The sequence below is a fragment of the Loxodonta africana genome, chromosome 2 (genome assembly GCF_030014295.1).
Source record: "Loxodonta africana isolate mLoxAfr1 chromosome 2, mLoxAfr1.hap2, whole genome shotgun sequence".
NCBI lineage: Eukaryota > Metazoa > Chordata > Mammalia > Proboscidea > Elephantidae > Loxodonta > Loxodonta africana.
The window spans coordinates 87,108,103-87,126,509 of NC_087343.1; the positions used below are offsets into that span (position 1 = coordinate 87,108,103).

The 18,407-nt window shown below is 37.9% G+C and overlaps 1 protein-coding gene across 8 annotated transcripts in view; it reads left to right on the forward strand.

The window, feature by feature from the left end:
* The window catches only part of ATG10 (autophagy related 10), a 429,656-nt gene that overhangs the window by 271,449 nt on the left and 139,800 nt on the right, over positions 1–18,407 (forward strand). For all 8 annotated transcript variants that reach the window (XM_023545599.2, XM_010588252.3, XM_064273758.1 and 5 more), the window contains one exon: positions 6,381–6,478. In XM_023545599.2, the coding sequence (XP_023401367.2) occupies positions 6,381–6,478 (98 nt within the window). The remainder of the gene's footprint in view (positions 1–6,380; positions 6,479–18,407) is intronic.

An 18,407-nucleotide genomic window follows, 5' to 3' on the forward strand; every position in this document is an offset into this window, starting at 1 on the left:
CTTCATATATCTGTTAGCTACCTGAATGTCTCCTTTAGTGAAGTGTCTATTCATATCTTTTGCCCATTTTTAAATTGGGTTATTTGTCTTTTTGCAGTTGAGTTTTTGCAGTATCATGTAGATTTTAGAGATCAGGAGCTGATCAGAAATGTCATAGCTAAATACTTTTTCCCAGTCTGTAGGTGGTCTTTTTACTCTTTTGGTGAAGTCTTTGGATGAGCATAGGTGCTTGATTTTTAGGAGCTCCCAGTTATCTAGTTTTTCTTCTACATCCTTTATAATGTTTTGTATACTGTTTATGCCATGTATTAGGGCTCCTAACATTGTCCCTATTTTTTCTTCCATGATCTTTATTGTTTTAGATTTCATATTTAGGTCTTTGATCCATTTTGAGTTAGTTTTGTGCATGGAGTGAGGTATGGGTCTTGTTTCATTTTTTTGCAGATGGACATCCAGTTATGCCAGCACCATTTGTTAAAAAGACTATCTTTTCCCCATTTAACTGTTTTAGAGCCTTTGTCAAATATCAACTGGTCATATGTGGATGGATTTATGTCTGGATTCTCAATTCTGTTCCATTGGTCCATGTATCTGTTGTACCAGTACCAGGCTGTTTTGACTACTGTGGTGGTATAATAGGTTCTAAAATCAGGTAAAGTAAGGCCTCCCACTTTATTCTTCTTTTTCAGTAATGCCTTATTTATCTGGGGCCTCTTTCCCTTCCATATGCATAATGATGACTTTATCAATATAAACAAACAAACAAAAAACCTTGTCATGGAGTCGGTTCCAACTTATAGCGATCCTATATGTTTATATTATAATGCTGAGTGGGGAAAAAAGAAATACAAACTTTCATCTATACCATTAATTCAGCAAATATTTATTGATCAGTTACTATGTGCCAGACCCTGATCCAGTGCTGGGATACAGCCAGGAATAAGGAAAGTCAAGAGACCTGCCCTCATGGTATGTATATTCTATGTTGTTGTTAGTTGCTGTCTAGTCAGGACTCATAGCGACCCTGTACACAACAGAATGAAACACTGCCCAGTCCTGCACCATCCTTAAAATCGTTGTTATGCTTGAGCTCATTGTTGCAGCCACTGTGTCAATCCACCTCGTTGAGGGTCTTCCTCTTTTCCACTGACCCTGTACTTTGCCAAGCATGATGCCCTTCTCCAGGGACTGATCCCTCCTGACAACATGTCCAAAGTATGTAAGATGCAGTCTCACCATCCTTGCTTCTAAGGAGCATTCTGTTTGTACTTCTCCCAAGACAGATTTGTTTGTTCTTTTGGCAGTCCATGGTGTATTCATTATTCTTCGCCAACACCACAATTTAAAGGCGTCAGTTCTTCTTCAGTCTTCCTTATTCTTTGTCCAGCTTTCACATGCATATGATGTGATTGAAAATACCATGACTTGGGTCAGGCGCACCTTAGTCTTCAAGATGACATCTTTGCTTTTCAACAGTTTAAAGAGGTCCTTTGCAGCCGATTTACCCAATGCAATGCATTGTTTGATTTCTTGACTGCTGCTTCCATGGCTGTTAATCGTGGATCCAAGTAAAATGAAATCCTTGACAACTTCAATCTTTTCTCCGTACATTCTATAGGGAACTGATAAATGTATAAAGAACCAGGATTAAGTGACATATAAAAAAAAGTAAAACAAGACAAAATGATGACTGGTTAGTGTGAGTGTGTGGTAGGAAGAAGTTGCCACCTTGACTGAGGGCTAATGCACAGTACAGAATGTCAGGAGACCAGGCCAGTGAGCAGGGCCCAGATAACCAAGAACTTGGATTTTATGCTGTGGGAAGAGGGGAACAAGGGAGTGATATTCAACAGAGGAGAGCCTTGATTGGATTTGGTTTGAGACTGATGAGATTGGGACCAAGTATTAGAAACCCAAGGATTGACAAAGGTTATTCTTGGCAGTTTGAACCACGCTCTCCAGTGCAGTGAAGTGGAGAGGATAGATTTCAGATAAATTTAGAATGCATAATAGAGTGTAGTTTTTGTTACAGGATGTAAGGCTGAGAAAGAGAGAGGAATTGTTACCACAAATCGGAGATTTGAGCCACCTGCCGCAAAGCAATACTGAGACAGGAGGAAGTAAGCAGAAATAGGGCTTTATTGAACCCCGTGTTCAAGAGACAGAGGGTTCCCCAAATTGTGTCTGCCCCAAAAGGGCTAACTGGATGGTTTTATAGGGAGAGGGTCAGGGTTTAGAGATTTCCAGCAATGTTGATTCTTCTTCGAGGTGAACATAATGATGAAGTAACCTATTGTTGATGCCTAGCAGGTCTCTTATGGCCATCCTGGTTTTGGTCACAAGAAAGATCCAGGTTTTGCTGAATTATCCTGGGTCCTGATGGTATTGCTCATTGCCTTGTCTCCTGGTCTATTCAACAACAAAAATCTCGATTACCTTGTTTTTCTATGAAGAAACAATCGTGAGACAGATTCCAGAGCAAGTAATCCAAACTTTCAAGAGCTAAAGATTTAATCACAGCTTATACAGCCAAACAAGAAAATACATTCTCTTATTTTGATACTGAAACACTAAAGAAAATGTATTTTCTCTACTTCAGAATCTAGGATGACTCCTGGGTTTTTGGCTTGGCAGCATTGTGTAGAGGATAGAGAAAAAGCATTGTTGTTGCATTAATGATGAAATTGTGATTTTTTTCATTATTAAAACAATATTTTCTTTATTACAGTGCTTGGAATCAAGTTAAAATCAGGAGACATCTAAAAATGTGTTTTTGTACTAATAGATCTGTTTTTAGTAAACGATACAGAAAGGGCTTAAATACTGTTAATAGTTGCAGTGGAGTTAATTCCAACTCATGGTGACCCCATGTACAGAGTAGAACAGCTCAGTAGGGTTTTCTTGGCAGTAATCTGAATGAAAGCAGATCGCCAGGCCTTTTCTTCTGTGTGGATTCGAACTGCCAGCTTCTGGATTGAGTTAGCAGTTGAGTGCTAACCATTTATGTCAAAGGTTAGCAGTCGAGTGCAAACTGTTCATGCCACCTAGAAACTGGCCTAAATACTATTAATGTGGTATTGTCTTTCAAAAAGGTAGAAAAGAGAAGACAGTAGAAATTCTACATCATTTTAAAAAATGTAGTTTTTTGTGATTTAAGTAAAAATACATTCAGTTTTCATGTTTTGAACTAATCTTTAACTCTTAACAGTCTGTTGCTCTAGGGTGACCCGATAATTTTTTAGTTCTTGTATTTTAAGGTGTTAAATTTTTTTCTCTAAATTTGGTCTTGTCTGAAAACTTATGGCACATACCCACAATTCCAGCATTGAATTTGATGAAAATATTCCATAGCATTTCTTCTGGGTTTCTCCACGTTGTTGCTAGGCTGCTGATTATTTCCTTTAGTATGATTGTTTCCAGCAAAAGATGCAGTTTTTTGACAGTGGTGAGACCAAATCATTTACTCCATCCTTAGGTTGTTGACTGAAATATTTAACAAAGAAAATTAAAATCATTACTGACTCTCAGATATTAAACTGAGCATTCTTTTCTAGATCTACAAAGCCTTTCTCTGTCTTAGAAGGAAATAAAGTTAAAGAAGGCACTCTTTCATTCAACATTTGTTCCGTAAATATATATAAAGCATTTGCAATGAGTGAGACATAAACTAGATAGTGGGACTCAAGTAATGAGCAGGATTCACACAGCGCAGCCCTCAGAGGCAGCATGGAATAGCGGGAGGAGCAGGAAGAGCACTGGATTGTGAATCCTGAGAGTCATGAACTGGCTATATAATTTTGGCAGATGTATATCATCCAAGGCCTTGGTTGCCTTATTTATAAAATTAGTGGTTATACCAGCGCTAACACTGTATCATCCAGCAAGTTGATTTCTTCTAACTTTGAAATGTAAAAGTTCTTCTAAAAGCATACCGTCATCCTTTTCTGACTTGATTATTTAGTTTACTGTTTCACACTGGGTACTTAAGATCCTATCCTCTTTGTTCAACGTCAATATACTCACACAGGCACACACTCACATGTGCGCGTGCATATTTTAAAGATGTGTAGTGCTTATCGTAAGGGCAGAGTTTGGCCCTACTCTATAAATGTATTCAGAAAACAATATAACACAGATACTGAAAGCAGCTTGTTTTTAACTTGTAGCTAAACATGACATTCAAATGTTAATTGGATGAATAAATCTTGTTCATTTTACAGACATGAAAATGTCAATGGAATAAAACTATTTATCACAAGATAATGATCTCCTGCCACCAGATAAATGCCAAGATGAAGATACTTATTAAAAATGTATCAAAATATTCTTTTGCTATTTATTGAAAATAAAGGTTGAGGAAAAGTTCAGCTTTTCAGTTCTAACATGAGAAATGCCCTGCCTATAGTATCAGTATATTGCCATATCAAAGACAATGTGCATGGTATAGAAACATTAGAAAATTCTAAGAAATAAAACTCTAGAAATGAATCTTTTAGCTTTGCAGTATGAGAATTGTTGGAGTAGCGAAGTGGAGGCTGGGAGGAGCTACCTTACGTTTATCGAGCTCTTGTGTGCCTGACACAGTCCTGGGTATAAGCCTTATGAAAATACAATTTGAAAGATACTATCCTCATTTTACAGATTAAGTTCAAAGGAATGTAACACTGAAAGAGTAAGTGCCAACACAAGGTTTCAAACTTAGTGTGAACGCCAAATACAGTGCTCTTTCTCTACACCCATGTCTCTACTTATATTCTTTAAGTTTAAATACAAGACTTTCCTTTTTTTAGGTCTTGTTCTTCCCCAAGTTTTGTTGCACTTGATGACCAAATATTTCTATAAAACCTGTTGCCGTTGATTCCAGCTCACAGAGACTCTAAAGGACAAAGTAGAACTTCCCCATAGGGTTTTCAAGGAGCGGTTGGTGTATCCTAACTGCCAGCCTTCTGGTTAGCAGCCAAGCTCTTAACCACTGTGCCACTAGGGCCCCTAATGTTTCTAGAGATATAATTAGTATACCGATTTGGTTTCTTTAAACAATGTCATTTTGCCTATTGAATGCCTCTCTTGTCCTGAGGAAAAGAGCAGATCCTTAAGCCTTGAGAACTTAATAACTCTGAATGGGCCAAGTAGCACTATTTTCCAGCACTTAGACTACCTTCTTTTCAGCAGTGAGGGGTTTAAAAGTCTTTAAGTAACTCCTTCTTTCTGCTTTCTTTTCTGAATATATATACTTACTTCTCTACTTACGTATATTCTAAGTGCTAGAGCAGTCTTTGTAAAACACATTATCTGGGCGGCTACTGAATATAAGGGGATATTTGAAGCTGTTTAAACAGAAAAGAGGAATTATTGTCCACTTTTTTTTTTTTTTTAAAGCTTTTACTAATCTCTTCATGCCAGCCCCTCTGATTCCATTCCACTCACAATTATCTTCTTTCTCCACCTGCCAGAGACATTGGGTGTTACTGTCTCCCTCACCTAGACTGTCATAGAACTGTAATTGTTCTCTGGCAGTTACCAAACCCTTGCCTTTCAGGCGGGAGGCCTGGGTTTGATTTTCAGCTGATGCACTTCAAGCACAGCCACCACAAATCTGTCATCGGAGGCTTTTGTGTTGCTGCGATGCTGTTCAGTCTTCAGCAGAGCTTATAGACTAGGAAGACAGGCCGGATCATCTAAATCTACAAGTCAGACAGCAAAAATCTTACAGATCACAACAGTCCGATCGCGTTGTGCATGGGGTCACCACGAGTCAGAGGCCAACTCGACTGCAGCTATTAACAACAGCAACACCTAGGATTTTAGTTGTTGATATACTTGTCATAAGTTACCTAGTAGGTGGTAAGTTCCTTACTAGGAGAAATTGTGTGTTTTCTTCTCTGTATTCCCTAGGGTGCCTAACAGAGTGATTTCAACATTACAGATACTCAGTAAATGAGGAAATGAAAGAAGCATGAATATAATCTCTTCGAAATTTTAAGAACTAGAGAAAGTATTAAGTCTTCAGAGTTATCCATAGTGCACCCTTGTGAATATGGGTGTCTGTCTACCTGGTCCTCTGCCTATGCTTGTATCTTATCAGTTTCCTCTAAAACACATTTGAGTTTTACTTATTTTGTAAAATTTCTGGAGGCAATGAATGAGCAAATAATTTAACTGCTAGATGGATTTAAAAGGAGAGAAGCTTCAATGTTTAAATTTTCCCCAGGAAGAGAATAGTAATTCATATAGCACTCTTTTGATATATAACTAGTATATGTACTAGTAAAGTTTTTTTATTTAAATAATAATATTCTCCCAGTATTTCTAAACAGATGCCAAGCACCATTGTACCCATGGGATTACTAGCTGACAATATTTAACTTACACTTTCACAGATGGAAGACCTTTAACTCTGAAAGACATATGGGAACGAGTCCATGAATGCTACAAGACGCGGCTTCTGCAGGGACCATGGGACACCATTACCCAACAGGTTAGAAATGATTTTCATTTTACTATATGCAGTTCTTCCCCTCTGCTCATCTTTTAGTCTAATTCTCTCTCTCCCATCTTTTTCCCGATTTCACTCTTCCACATCCTTACAAATTTTAGCTTAAAGACTAGTTCCTCAAACACACCTTCTCAGACCCAGGCTTGGTTTAGCCCCCTTGTTATAAGCTCTCATAATCAAAACCGACTCATGGCGACCCCATGTGTTACAGAGTAGAATTTCTCTATAGGGTTTTCTTGGCTGTAGTCTTAACAGAAAGATGTCACCAAAGCTCTCATAAACCAAAAAGCCAAACCTGTTGCCTTCGAGTCAATTCCAACTCATAGCGACCCTACAGGACAGGGTAGAACCGCCCCATAGGGTTTCCAAGGAGCGTCTGGTAGATTTAATTGCTGACCTTTTGGTTAGCAGCCTTAGCTCTTAACCACTGTACCACCAGGGTTTCCAAAGCTCTGAGAGCACCCTATAATTTTCCTTCATAATGCTTATCATAATTTTTAATTATATATGTGTGTGTTGTTTTAATTGCCTGTGTTTTCCACTAGATTGTGAGCACTCATGAGGGCATACCACATCTGTTTTACTCTACATTATATACCCTGCACCAGCACAGTACTTAGCATATAGTAGGTACTCCAGAAAACTGTATTAAGTAAATGAAAATAGAAACTAAGTTGGCATACATATTAAGAAATAAATGATTTCACTTGTGTCAGCTATACTGCTCCATAGTTTAACTAGTAGGTGCATTTCCAAAAAATTAACTTTTGATTAGTAATAGATTTGCTGTAGTGATTTGCAAAAGTAGAGAAAATAGATCTGTCAATCATGTAAGTCATTATTAGTGCCTTGCTAAATTCAGCAGTTAATTATTTTTGAAATTTAAAAATACTTTGCAACCAATCATGGTCTCTTTAAAAATAATTTTTACTTACATAAAAAAATCTTATTTTTTTTTCCCCTAGCCTCGGCTGAGCTTAATCAAAGCTTCCTTTAAAAATGACTTTATCAGCCATTAGGATTGTTATGCCCTCTTATGTGTTTGATCACAATAATGACAGTTTATCTCCCAATCAACACAAGTATCCTTAGCATCTGACAATGACTGCAAGTAACTGTTTTCCAGATTTTAATTGAGAACAAAACTAGATTTAAATGTATGTATATTTCTGTAGGTGCCTTCAAGTCGATCCCAACTATTGGAGAAGCTATGTTTTTCAGAATAGAACTGTGTGCCTTAGGGTTTTCAATTGCTGATTTTCAGAAGGAGATCACCAGGTCTTTCCTCCAAGGCATCTCTGGGTGGACTTGAACCTCCAACCTTTCAATTAGCAGCCAAGGGCATCAACCATTCACACCACCCAGGATCTCCCATATCTTTCACACTACCTTTCACATTGATCCTCTCCCTTCCCACTGTCCTAGATCCAGCCTTTATGACCTCACCTGGAACACAATAAAACCTTGTGTGTCTGGTCTTTTGCTCCTTCCTTCTCTACACTTTACCACTGGTCATATCTTTTTAACCACTGCTGCACTTGCATTTTACCCATGCTCAAACCTGCAATCACATTTCAAAGGCTTATGGTATGTGACCTGAATGCCTTACCCGGACTTCAGTGGCTGTCACACTCTGGCCCCAACCTGCCCATTTAAACTTATCTCCTACTCTTCCCCTTCCCATAGTCTCAGCTCCAGACAAACAGGCTACTCATTTCCCTGAATCCGTTTTATGCAGTTTGTTCTTGGGATTCTTTCCAGCTTTAATGCTTTCCCACTTTATTCTGTCTGCATATTTCCCCTATTCTCTCATGCTTTCCTTTCTCTAAAATCACCTCAGCTCACAATAATGCCCTCCTGTGAAATCCAAGTTCTATACCCACACATGGGAGGTTACTACATAGAAGTATACATGTGATATATGAGCAAATCAGCCCTAAAGATTTTTGGCAAGAGCATTTTATTTTATACAAATTATTTTAGATAACCTTTGAGTATGTCAAAGTGAGTGCTAAGAGTTTCACTTTTCAGTGTCTTGCCAATGACCACAAACTGCTCAAAAATGTATACTGTAGAGATGGAATCCACAGGACCCAGAAAAGTGTTGGTTATCAGAGTCTAGGAAAACAGCAAAGGATAGAAGAGCGTGTCCAAAGTATATATGTATATTTAACTTGAGCACCCTTTTTCTCAGTTACTTCTCAATTAATTTTTCCCATCATGCTGCTGAGCCTAATTTTTATCATATTGCTTTTTCTGTCACTAGCAGCCGTATTATGAATCCTTTATTGCAAATCAATGGTACAATTCCTGGTGGTCTATGTCATTTTAAGTTTTAATTCCACATGTCTCTGTTCTGACTTATGACACATGAAAAATATCTTGAACATAACTTTATTTTCTTAGTTTCCTAATATGGTTTCCTATTTCCTAATAGTTGTCAATAGACTTGTCCCCATTGGTAGAACTCTTAAATTACCAAGCCAAATGAATGAACAAATATGTACCTTGATTGTTTTTAGTGGAATTGACTAATATCTTTAATTTATAGGCATTTAGGTGTTATTCAAACAGCCTCTTGGTAGACCACCATTTTCTTACCTATCTCAGCACAATCCAAAAAAACAAAAAACAAACCAAACCCATTGCTGTTGTGTCAATTCCGACTCATAGCGACCCTATAGGACACATTACAAATGCCCCATAGGGTTTCCAAGGAGCAGCTGGTAGATTCGAACTGCCAATCTTTTGGTCAATAGACTAAGCCACCAGGGCTCTAAGTATAGATCAAAACCTATCAGTAGGTATTACTATTTCTAACACCAAGGCTGATGCCCACTTAATAGGAATGATATTTGATATAACCAAACACAACTATAGCATTTGGATAGTCGTATGGAATTTGTCTTAACTGGATTTGATCTGTGGGCAGATGTCCTACTTTTTATGGCAAGTTTTATTTAATGCCTCATCACAGTGCGTGTCCAGGCACAATAGAACAAACAAGGGAAACTCATTTGTAGTTATCGCACTACCTAGCATTTTAGAGTCATAATGAATATTTACTTTGGAGGTCTTGGCTTTTAATCCCAGATTGGCATAATGAGTTGATATTTATATGCTCTTTTTTACTTGAGATCTTTGAAAGAGTAGGTCTTCATTTTTCTAAGTCCACATTGGAGGAAAAACAAGGGATCCTCAGTGGGGGGCTTTAGGGGGATGTGACGTAGCACTAGGGAAGGATGAACTGGTAGAATATTGGTGGCACTGAATACTAGACATCATTTTACAGAATTATGTTAAAGAACTATTAGCTTTCAGACAGAGCATGCTAATAAGATCTTGTCCCCCAGACTGGCTTAAAAACAAAAGCAGCCTTTGCATAATATAAAATGTATTTCACTTCATTTCCAGGCCTGATCATGCTCATATAGTTTGTTGCTCTTCATCTTTAGTAATCACACTTCTGTTCTCTCAGAAATTTGTCTTGATGATAAGGACCTGTTCATGTCAGACATGAACCATCCCTTTTGAAGATAAGCCACCCGTGAATCACATACATTTGATTATGGCGATTTCTTACCTGCCTTTGTCCAGCATAACAGACGACCTATTATTTCAATCCTGCAGCCTAGTAAAGAACTTCCTGAAGAAAGTTAATGGATACTTAAGTTGTCTCTGCCTAAATTGGTATAGTGAATGTTATACAAATTATCACAGGGCTGCAGCAGTGGGCTCAAACACCAACGATTGTGAGGATGGCGCGGGACTGGGCAGTGTTTTTTTCTGTCGTACATGGGGTCACTATGAGTCAGAATTGACTTGATGGCGCCTAGCAACAACATTGTTATAAAATAAATACATTACTATTGTATGGTCTTTAATGTAATAAATATGTCAATTAATATATATAGATATAGCGACCCTATAAGACAGAGTAGAACTGCCCTGTAGGGTTTCCAAGGAGTGCCTGGTGGATTTGAACTGCTGACCTTTTAGTTGGCAGCCATAGCACTTAACCACTACGCCACCAGGGTTTCCATATATAAATATAAGAATAGTATATTCTTTAATAGAATTAATATTATATTAAAATATTTTATTTGACCTATAAATTTTTTTTCTATTTTTAAAAGAAGTAAACATTTAAATAAAAGTATTGTGGACCGTAGGCACTGTGCCTACTGTGCCTAATGGATAAGTCACCCTATTACACCCCATTCCTTTCTATTGTCATCACTTCTACATAGGGTTTCCAAGGAGCAGCTGGTGGATTTGAACTGTCAACCTTTTGGTTAGTAGCCAAGCTCTTAATCACTGTGCCACCACGGCCCCACTATCATTATAGGGGTACAAAAAGCTTAGATTATGATCTTTTGTCCAGACAAGTCTTGATGTCGTTTCAACTTTACAGCTTCCTAAGCATAATAACGATGAAGGAAGGGACTTTTCTCTGTAAGGCCTGCCAACTCCTAAAACCCATGGATTCAGGCCCCCCATGTCCTTTCTATTCTCAAGTCCCCAAACCATACTTCTTGGGGAGTAGCCTTTTAAAAATTGTCTTCTATCCAAGTCTTTGCTTTTCTTTCCAGCTCTTGGGAGAAAGGATTTTGTATAAAACCCATTCTGTATCAGATCTTCTTTCAAATTTATTCTTTCTAACACAGTTTAAATTTGGAAACCAAGCCTTTTGAGGTACTTTGTTTTCTGATTCTAAATGTCTAGGGAAGACTGTCAGAGTATAAGGGAATGAATGGGGTTGGGTGAATAAAAGTGGAAAGAAACTCATTGATTATTTTTTCTATATGTTCCCACCAAGCAAGTACTGAGATAGCCGAGTTAAGTATTTCTAGGCAGTGGAGTGGGAAAAACCTGTGCTTTCATTTGCTACTGATTTCATTTTGAATACTTGGCATGTCTAAAACATGCAAAGATACAAGCATTAATTTCAGTGAGTTTTTATTATCTTTCCATGATAGATTTCCCAAAACACACACACACACAGAAAAAACCCCTTAGGTACCCTTTGGTGAATAGATTGCTGTCAGGTCTCAGTGATGCAGGAAGTTACTGGTTAATGATTCTTAAATAATGAAGCTTGGTATGTTGCCTGGTGATTTATAATGATAGCTGATAAACTGTGATGATTTAATTGTGCTTCCTCTAGTAATAATCTTAAGTGCTCCAGTGAAGTTCCAGTGATTGGCTTTCTTCTGAACTCAGTCTCCCTGGAGTCTTTAGGCGTCTCCTTTACACAACATCCGATAACTGACTTTTAACTGTTCCTATTTTAAATAATACAGATCAATTAAAACACACAGCTGTTTAACAAAACTTCTCAGTGTTGGTAGAGGTCTCGGTGGGTATTTCCTGGTGGCTCATAATGACATCAATTTAGTGCACCTGGTAGGATCTGTGTGAACTGGAAGTGGCTTAATTCTTAAGTGACAAGAAATTAAGAAGCCTTTATGGATTACTGCTGCTTCTTCAGAGTCACTGCCAGCCCCATTGCTGGCTTCTTTCACGGTAGAGTTTTATTTAAATGGGACTGCAGACATCACATAATTGTTTTTCTGTAATTTGCTGCTAATTTGTTGAATCTGAGTTTCTAGGCATTAATTCCGGGTGTTAATAAGTCACTTTACTGGGTAGGTTTATGGCACCACTGTAAATATAGCATCTATCTTGTAGGCTCTTTGTAGAAACCGTCCCATGTTTTAACAGTACTCAATGACCCTACCGCACTTACTTGTCTTGGGGTGAAATGCGCTTTAACCATTGCATCCCCACTTTCTTTGGTATCTTAGAGTAATAACAACTGTGCTGTTTTTCTCTGTCTCTATTAGTAATTATGTTTAAGTTCTCAGTCTGCACATGCATTGTGATTTTTAGTATTTATTGAACACTGGTGCTGTGGGTACCATATGCCATCAGAGTACTTTGCTTTCCATATTTGTTTTCCTGACTGGTCCTGAAAGGTCCATTGTCATTCATACTGCACTGTGTTTTTCTTGATTTGGTGAGGAACAAAAAAAAAAAAGAATTTTGTTTGTTTCTTAGACTTTCCTTATATTAAACAGTATATGAGACTTTGCTGCTAATTAATTTTTCTCAAAAGTTTTTTGGCCTTACACGCTGGAGTGTTTTTGGAGTGACATACTATATAAACATTGGTATAACATTACTTTCTCATCCAACTTTTACTTTACTTTTTAAACTTTTCTGACCACTAACCACTAATTAAGTGTTCAAATTAATCTAAGTAAAAGGAGGGGATGATGTATTATTCAAGACTCTTGTCTTATTAAATTAATATCCAAGATGCATCTTTATCCCATTTTAATGAGACTTCAAAATACATAGACAAGAATGTGTTTCTTCTAAATACCCAGGTTATACTGATATAGTCAGGTTTTACTTTTCTAAACTGAAGTTTATTTCACCAAATAATGAAAGTAAGAAACTGGTTATAGTGCTCTTTGTTATATGTATATCTGGTTGAGCAGAATATTGCCTTGCTTTTTACCCTCAAAGTTACACTTTTGACTCAGCACATACCTTGAATCTATGCAGTGTCCTTCTTTAAAGAGTTTCCCAGCATTTCATTGATCCTTGGAATTTCTACTCCTGAGAAAGGAACAGCTTATAAATATAAAAATACCATTTAAAATACTTAATAATTAATTTTAATATTACTCATTTTAGCACATTTCATTTTGATTATTACCTACTATCAATTTTTAATTTTTAATAAACATCTTAGTTCCCAAACTTCAACTTTGAGGAATATTTATGTTCTCATTTCCAGTTTTTGAGAAAGAGGTTAATGGATGGTGGGTGGGAAAGCAGCAGCTAGAGGCAGGCAGAGCAGCCTGGGAGGAAGTGGAAAGGCTGTGGGCCTGTGAAGGTCGAGGTGGCGGAACCTGGAGAGGAAGTAAAAGAGACTGCTGATAGACTTACCTGGATACTTTTTGAATCCTCAATACGGGGGATAAGCTTGCTAGGAAAGATGCTGTTTGTTTTATTTTAATTTTTTGTGCAATGGTTGCTGTACATACATGTTCTACAATGTAGTTGTTTTACATTTTTTTCATTCCACTCCTTAACCCCTTCTGTTGTCATTTTTTGCCTGTCATTTTCGTTTGCCCTTTTCCATATCAGCTGCTAATTCCACATATTCTATTCCCAGTCTGTAATTTATAGTTAAAAATTTGTCCAATAAGTAGAGATAAGGCCAAAGTATATAAAGTATTTGTGCATGTCATGACAGTGACTTTGTTGTATGGTGATGATATTTTTTCCAGTATATTAATTCATTTCTATTTCCCACTGTCCAATCTGAATTTCAAAAATATTTCAAGTGGTGTAAATACATATACTCTAATAATCAGATGTACCTGCATACACTATAACCATCACAGCAAGAGAAAACTAGGTGATGGAGGGGAGAAGAGAGGTATATCAAAAAACCTAGACTAAGGAGAGTTTCTGAGCTTTCTAGGACAACAAATAACAAAAAGAGAAAGCCAATTAAATACAAAAAATATGAAAACAATGGTCTTCACAGAGATACCACTTAGGCTAACTCTAGGAAAGGGGAACGAGGTGACATTCACTTGTAGTTTCGTGAGAGCGCTGCAGTTTCCTTCTGAACATGTAGCTTTATGCTGTGAAGCTGCTCACGGGCAGCTTACTGTTCATGTTCAGCCTGCAGGTGTATTTTGAGTAGCCTGTGGTATTCTGAACTTTCTTGAGTTTGAATGCCATTAGACTGGGTATGTGCTCTGTAGTTAGTCATGCTTAGCTCCCCTTCCTGTTGTTTTATATCCTGTTTATTTCACTTGTTTACTTGGTCTGCTTATCTTCTGTAGGGATTTCACTTTGCAATTCCTCTATTGATACAAGATACAAAGGAAGGGCTTAGAGAGTCTACATAAATCTGAATGCATGAATCTTAGTACATATCTTGGACTGTCCTTCTCAAATAAAAGTGGTATCATCTGGGCCTAAAAAAATTTAATAGTCATTAATTTTTTCTAATCAAAAAGTAATATATACCTCCCGTTAAAAAAACACACACACAATAGTGTAGAGAATACTCAAAACCCCAAACATTAAAAGTTACCACTGTTTTTCAATACATATCTTTCCAGAAATTTTATACACACACACACATGCGTGCATACAAATGAGATAATACTGTGCATGCACCTGTTTTTTGAAATTTATCTCACAGACTTCTTTTTGGGACAATATTAAAATACATCAAGTTTTCCTTTAAATGACTGTATAGAATTCTATTGTAAAAAAAAGGCTGTGCCATAACTGTTTCCACAAATTTCCTATTGTGAATATGAGTTTTTTGCAATTGTTAGTATTATAAATAGTTCCTAAGTGAACATCCTTTTACATTTAATTTATACAAATGTCAGACTGTATCTCTGGGATTCATTTTTCCAAGTGGAACTGGTGGCTTTTAAAAGGCTTTTATGAGATCTTCCCATGTCAATCTCAGAAAAGGTGTACGAATTCCCCCTAGCAGCAGTACATTGTTGTTAGTTGCCATGGAATTGATTAGGGTTGTAACCTTTTGGAAGCAGATCGCCAGACCTTTCTTCTGAGATGACTCTGGGTGGGTTTGAACCACCAAACATTCGGCCAGGACTGGAGTGCTTAACCGTTTGCACCACCCAGGGACTCCAGCAGTATACTAGCGTACCCATTTCTCTAAGTGCTCCCTGACATTTGTCATAATTGTTCTCCTGACTCTGAGGTCAGCCGGGTTTCTGATTAGAGCCACATATCAAACAATTTTACCCTGAGGTTACTGATGAATAGCTGAAATGAAGGTTTTCTTGCAGTTGATTGACACATACATTTTAGACACTGGGGAAGTTGATATGTTGCTGTCAGAATTGAAGAGCCTGATTTACATCCTTGCCAAGACTGGGAGCTGTTTCTGTTGTCCAAAGCTAGCCTGCAGGAGCACCTGCCAGCAGTGTCAAGGCTTGTCTCTGTAAGCTTCATTGAATTTGCACAAATGATCAGATAGAACTCTGTGGAAGCCCTCATGTCCTGTCTCTTTAAGCATGTAAGATATGATCTTGGATTGCAAGATTTTTGGGGGCTGGTGCTATCAGTCAGCCACCTCACTCATTAAGACTTCTTTGGAATATTTGATTGAGTAAAACTATCTGAACGGACCTGCCAGGATGAGGTAGGTATGAATGCACTACCACCTGAAACAAGAGTTAGCATTTTGAATACTTTAAGAATATTATCCATGGGAATGCAAAATGGCACAGCCACTTTGGAAGAGAGCGTGGCACTTTTTCAGAAAGCTAAATATAGCCTTACCATTTGGTCCAGCAATAGTGCTCCTAGGTATTTACCCAAGTGATATGAAAATACATGTTCACATAACAACCTGAACACAAATGTATATAACAGCTTTATTTATAATTGCCAAAAATTGAAAGCAACCAAAATATCCTTCAAGAGGTGAATGGATAAGAAAACTGTGGTACATGCATACAATGGAGTATTATTCAGCAATAAAAAGAAATGAACCATCAAGCCACTAAAAGACATGGAGGAACCTTAAATATATACTAAGTGAAAGAAGCCGTCTGAAAAAGCTCCATATCATCTGTATGATTCCACTTACATGTCATTCTGGAAAAGACAAAACTAGTAAGATGGTGAAAAGATCAGCGGTTGCCAGAGGCTCAGGGGGAGAGGGGAGGGGAGAATAGGTGGAGCACGGGATATTTTTTACAGAAGTGAAGCTGTTCTGTATGATATTATAATGGTGAACATACAACTTTATGCATTTGTCAAAACTCATAGGACTGTAGAACACACAGAGTGAACCCTCATGTGACCAATGGACTTTAGTCAGTAATAATTTGTTAATATTGGTCCATCAATTGTGACACATGTACTGTAGGAATGCAAGATGTTAATAGGAAAAACAATGTGCAGGGGGAAGGGGTAAAGGGGAATTCTGTACTTTCTGCCCAATTTTTCTGCACACCTGAAACTGCTCTGAAAAATAAAGCTTATTAAAAAAATTTTATCCATTTGGGTCCTGAAGAACATCTTCTAAAATGACAGATTTGGTTTTGGCATAGTTGTGTTTGAGCTGTTACTCAATTGGCCGCAAGGTTATTTTGCTTTTTAAGTAGAATCAGGGCAGGTATGAGCATTAAGAAGAGAGCTGGTCTTTCTGTTTGCTGTCACAGGAAATCGAGCACTCCCTTTTTCTAAAAGCTCTGTGAAATTCTTTGACAATAAATTTAAAAGTGTGAGTCTGGAATGCAACTCTATTGTATAACCTTTTAGGACTAGACTTTACCTTGTCTAAAGTTTATTTCAGTAACTCTAGCTAAAATTAAGGGAGCTTTTCCTGAGTGCCAGGCATTCTTCTCAGCACTTTATGTGTATTATTTTGCTTAACCTTTAGAACTCACTTATAAGGTTAGTACTATAATCCACATTTTAGAGATGGAGAAACTGAGGCACAAAGAGATTAAGTAACATGCTAAAGGTCAAACATATTCTAAGTGACAGAACCAGAATTTGAACGAAGATAGCCAGACTCAAGAGCTTATGTCCTATGTCCTTAGCCACTATTTTTTTTACCTCTCCCCACAATGCTAGTCTTATTTTCAACAGGCTATCATATTAAACATATATTTTTTTAAAGTGAGTCTTCTCCTTCTTTAGAATATGGACCACTTTACAATCTGATGAAAACTCTGGAACCTTTCCCCTCCCCCTACACACAAAATTTTGCAACCCTCATCTGGAGTGTCCTGGACCTCTGCAGGACATCAACATTTTTTTTTTTATTAACTTTTTTTTTTTTTTTTTTAAATTTTTATTAAGCTTCAAGTGAACATTTACCATTCCAATCAGTCTGTCACATGTAGGTTTACATACATCTTACTCCCTTCTCCCACTTGCTCTCCCCCTATTGAGTCAGCCCTTACAGTCTCTCGTTTCGTGCCAATTTTACCTTCTTCCATCTCTCTCTATCTTCCCATCCCCCCTCCAGTCAAGAGTTGCCAACACACTCTCCCGTGTCCACCTGATTTAATTAGCTCGCTCTTCATCAGTATCTCTCTCCCCCCCACTGACCAGTCCTTTTCATGCCTGATGATTTGTCTTCGGGGTTGGTTCCTGTCCTGTGCCATCAGAAGTTCTGGGGAGCATTGTCTCTGGGATTCCTCTAGTCGCAATCATACCATTAGGTGTGGTCTTTTAATGAGAATTTGGGATCTGTATCCCATTGGTCTCCTGCTCCCTCAGGAGTTGTCTCTTGTGCTCCCTGACAGGGCAGACATCGATTGTGGCCGGGCACCAACTTGTTCTTCTGGTCTCAGGATATTGTAGGTCTCTGGTTCAAGTGGCCCTTTCTGTCTCTTGGGTTCTTAGTTGTCGTGTGACCTTGGTGTTCTTCCTTTGCCTTTGCTCCCGGTGGGTTGAGACCAATTAATGTATTTTAGATGGCTGCTTGTTGGCATTTAGGACCCCAGGTGCCACAATTCAAAGTGGGATGCAGAGTGTTTTCATAATAGAATTATTTTGCCCATTGATTTAGAAGTCCTCTCAAACCAAGTTCCCCAGACCCCAGCCCCTGCTTCGCTATCCTTTGAAGCTTTCATTTTATCTCGGAAACCTCTTTACTTTTAATCCTGTCCAATTAGGCTGACCTTCCTTGTTTTGAGTGTTGTCTTTCCCTTCACCCAAAGCAGTTCCCATCTACAGATTGATCAATAAAAAGCCCTCTCCCTCCCTCCCTCCCTCCCTCCCCCCTTTGTAACCACAAAAGTATGTGTTCTTTTCCATTTTTTCTATTCCTCAAGATCTTATAATAGTGGTCTTATACAATATTTGTCCTTTTGCA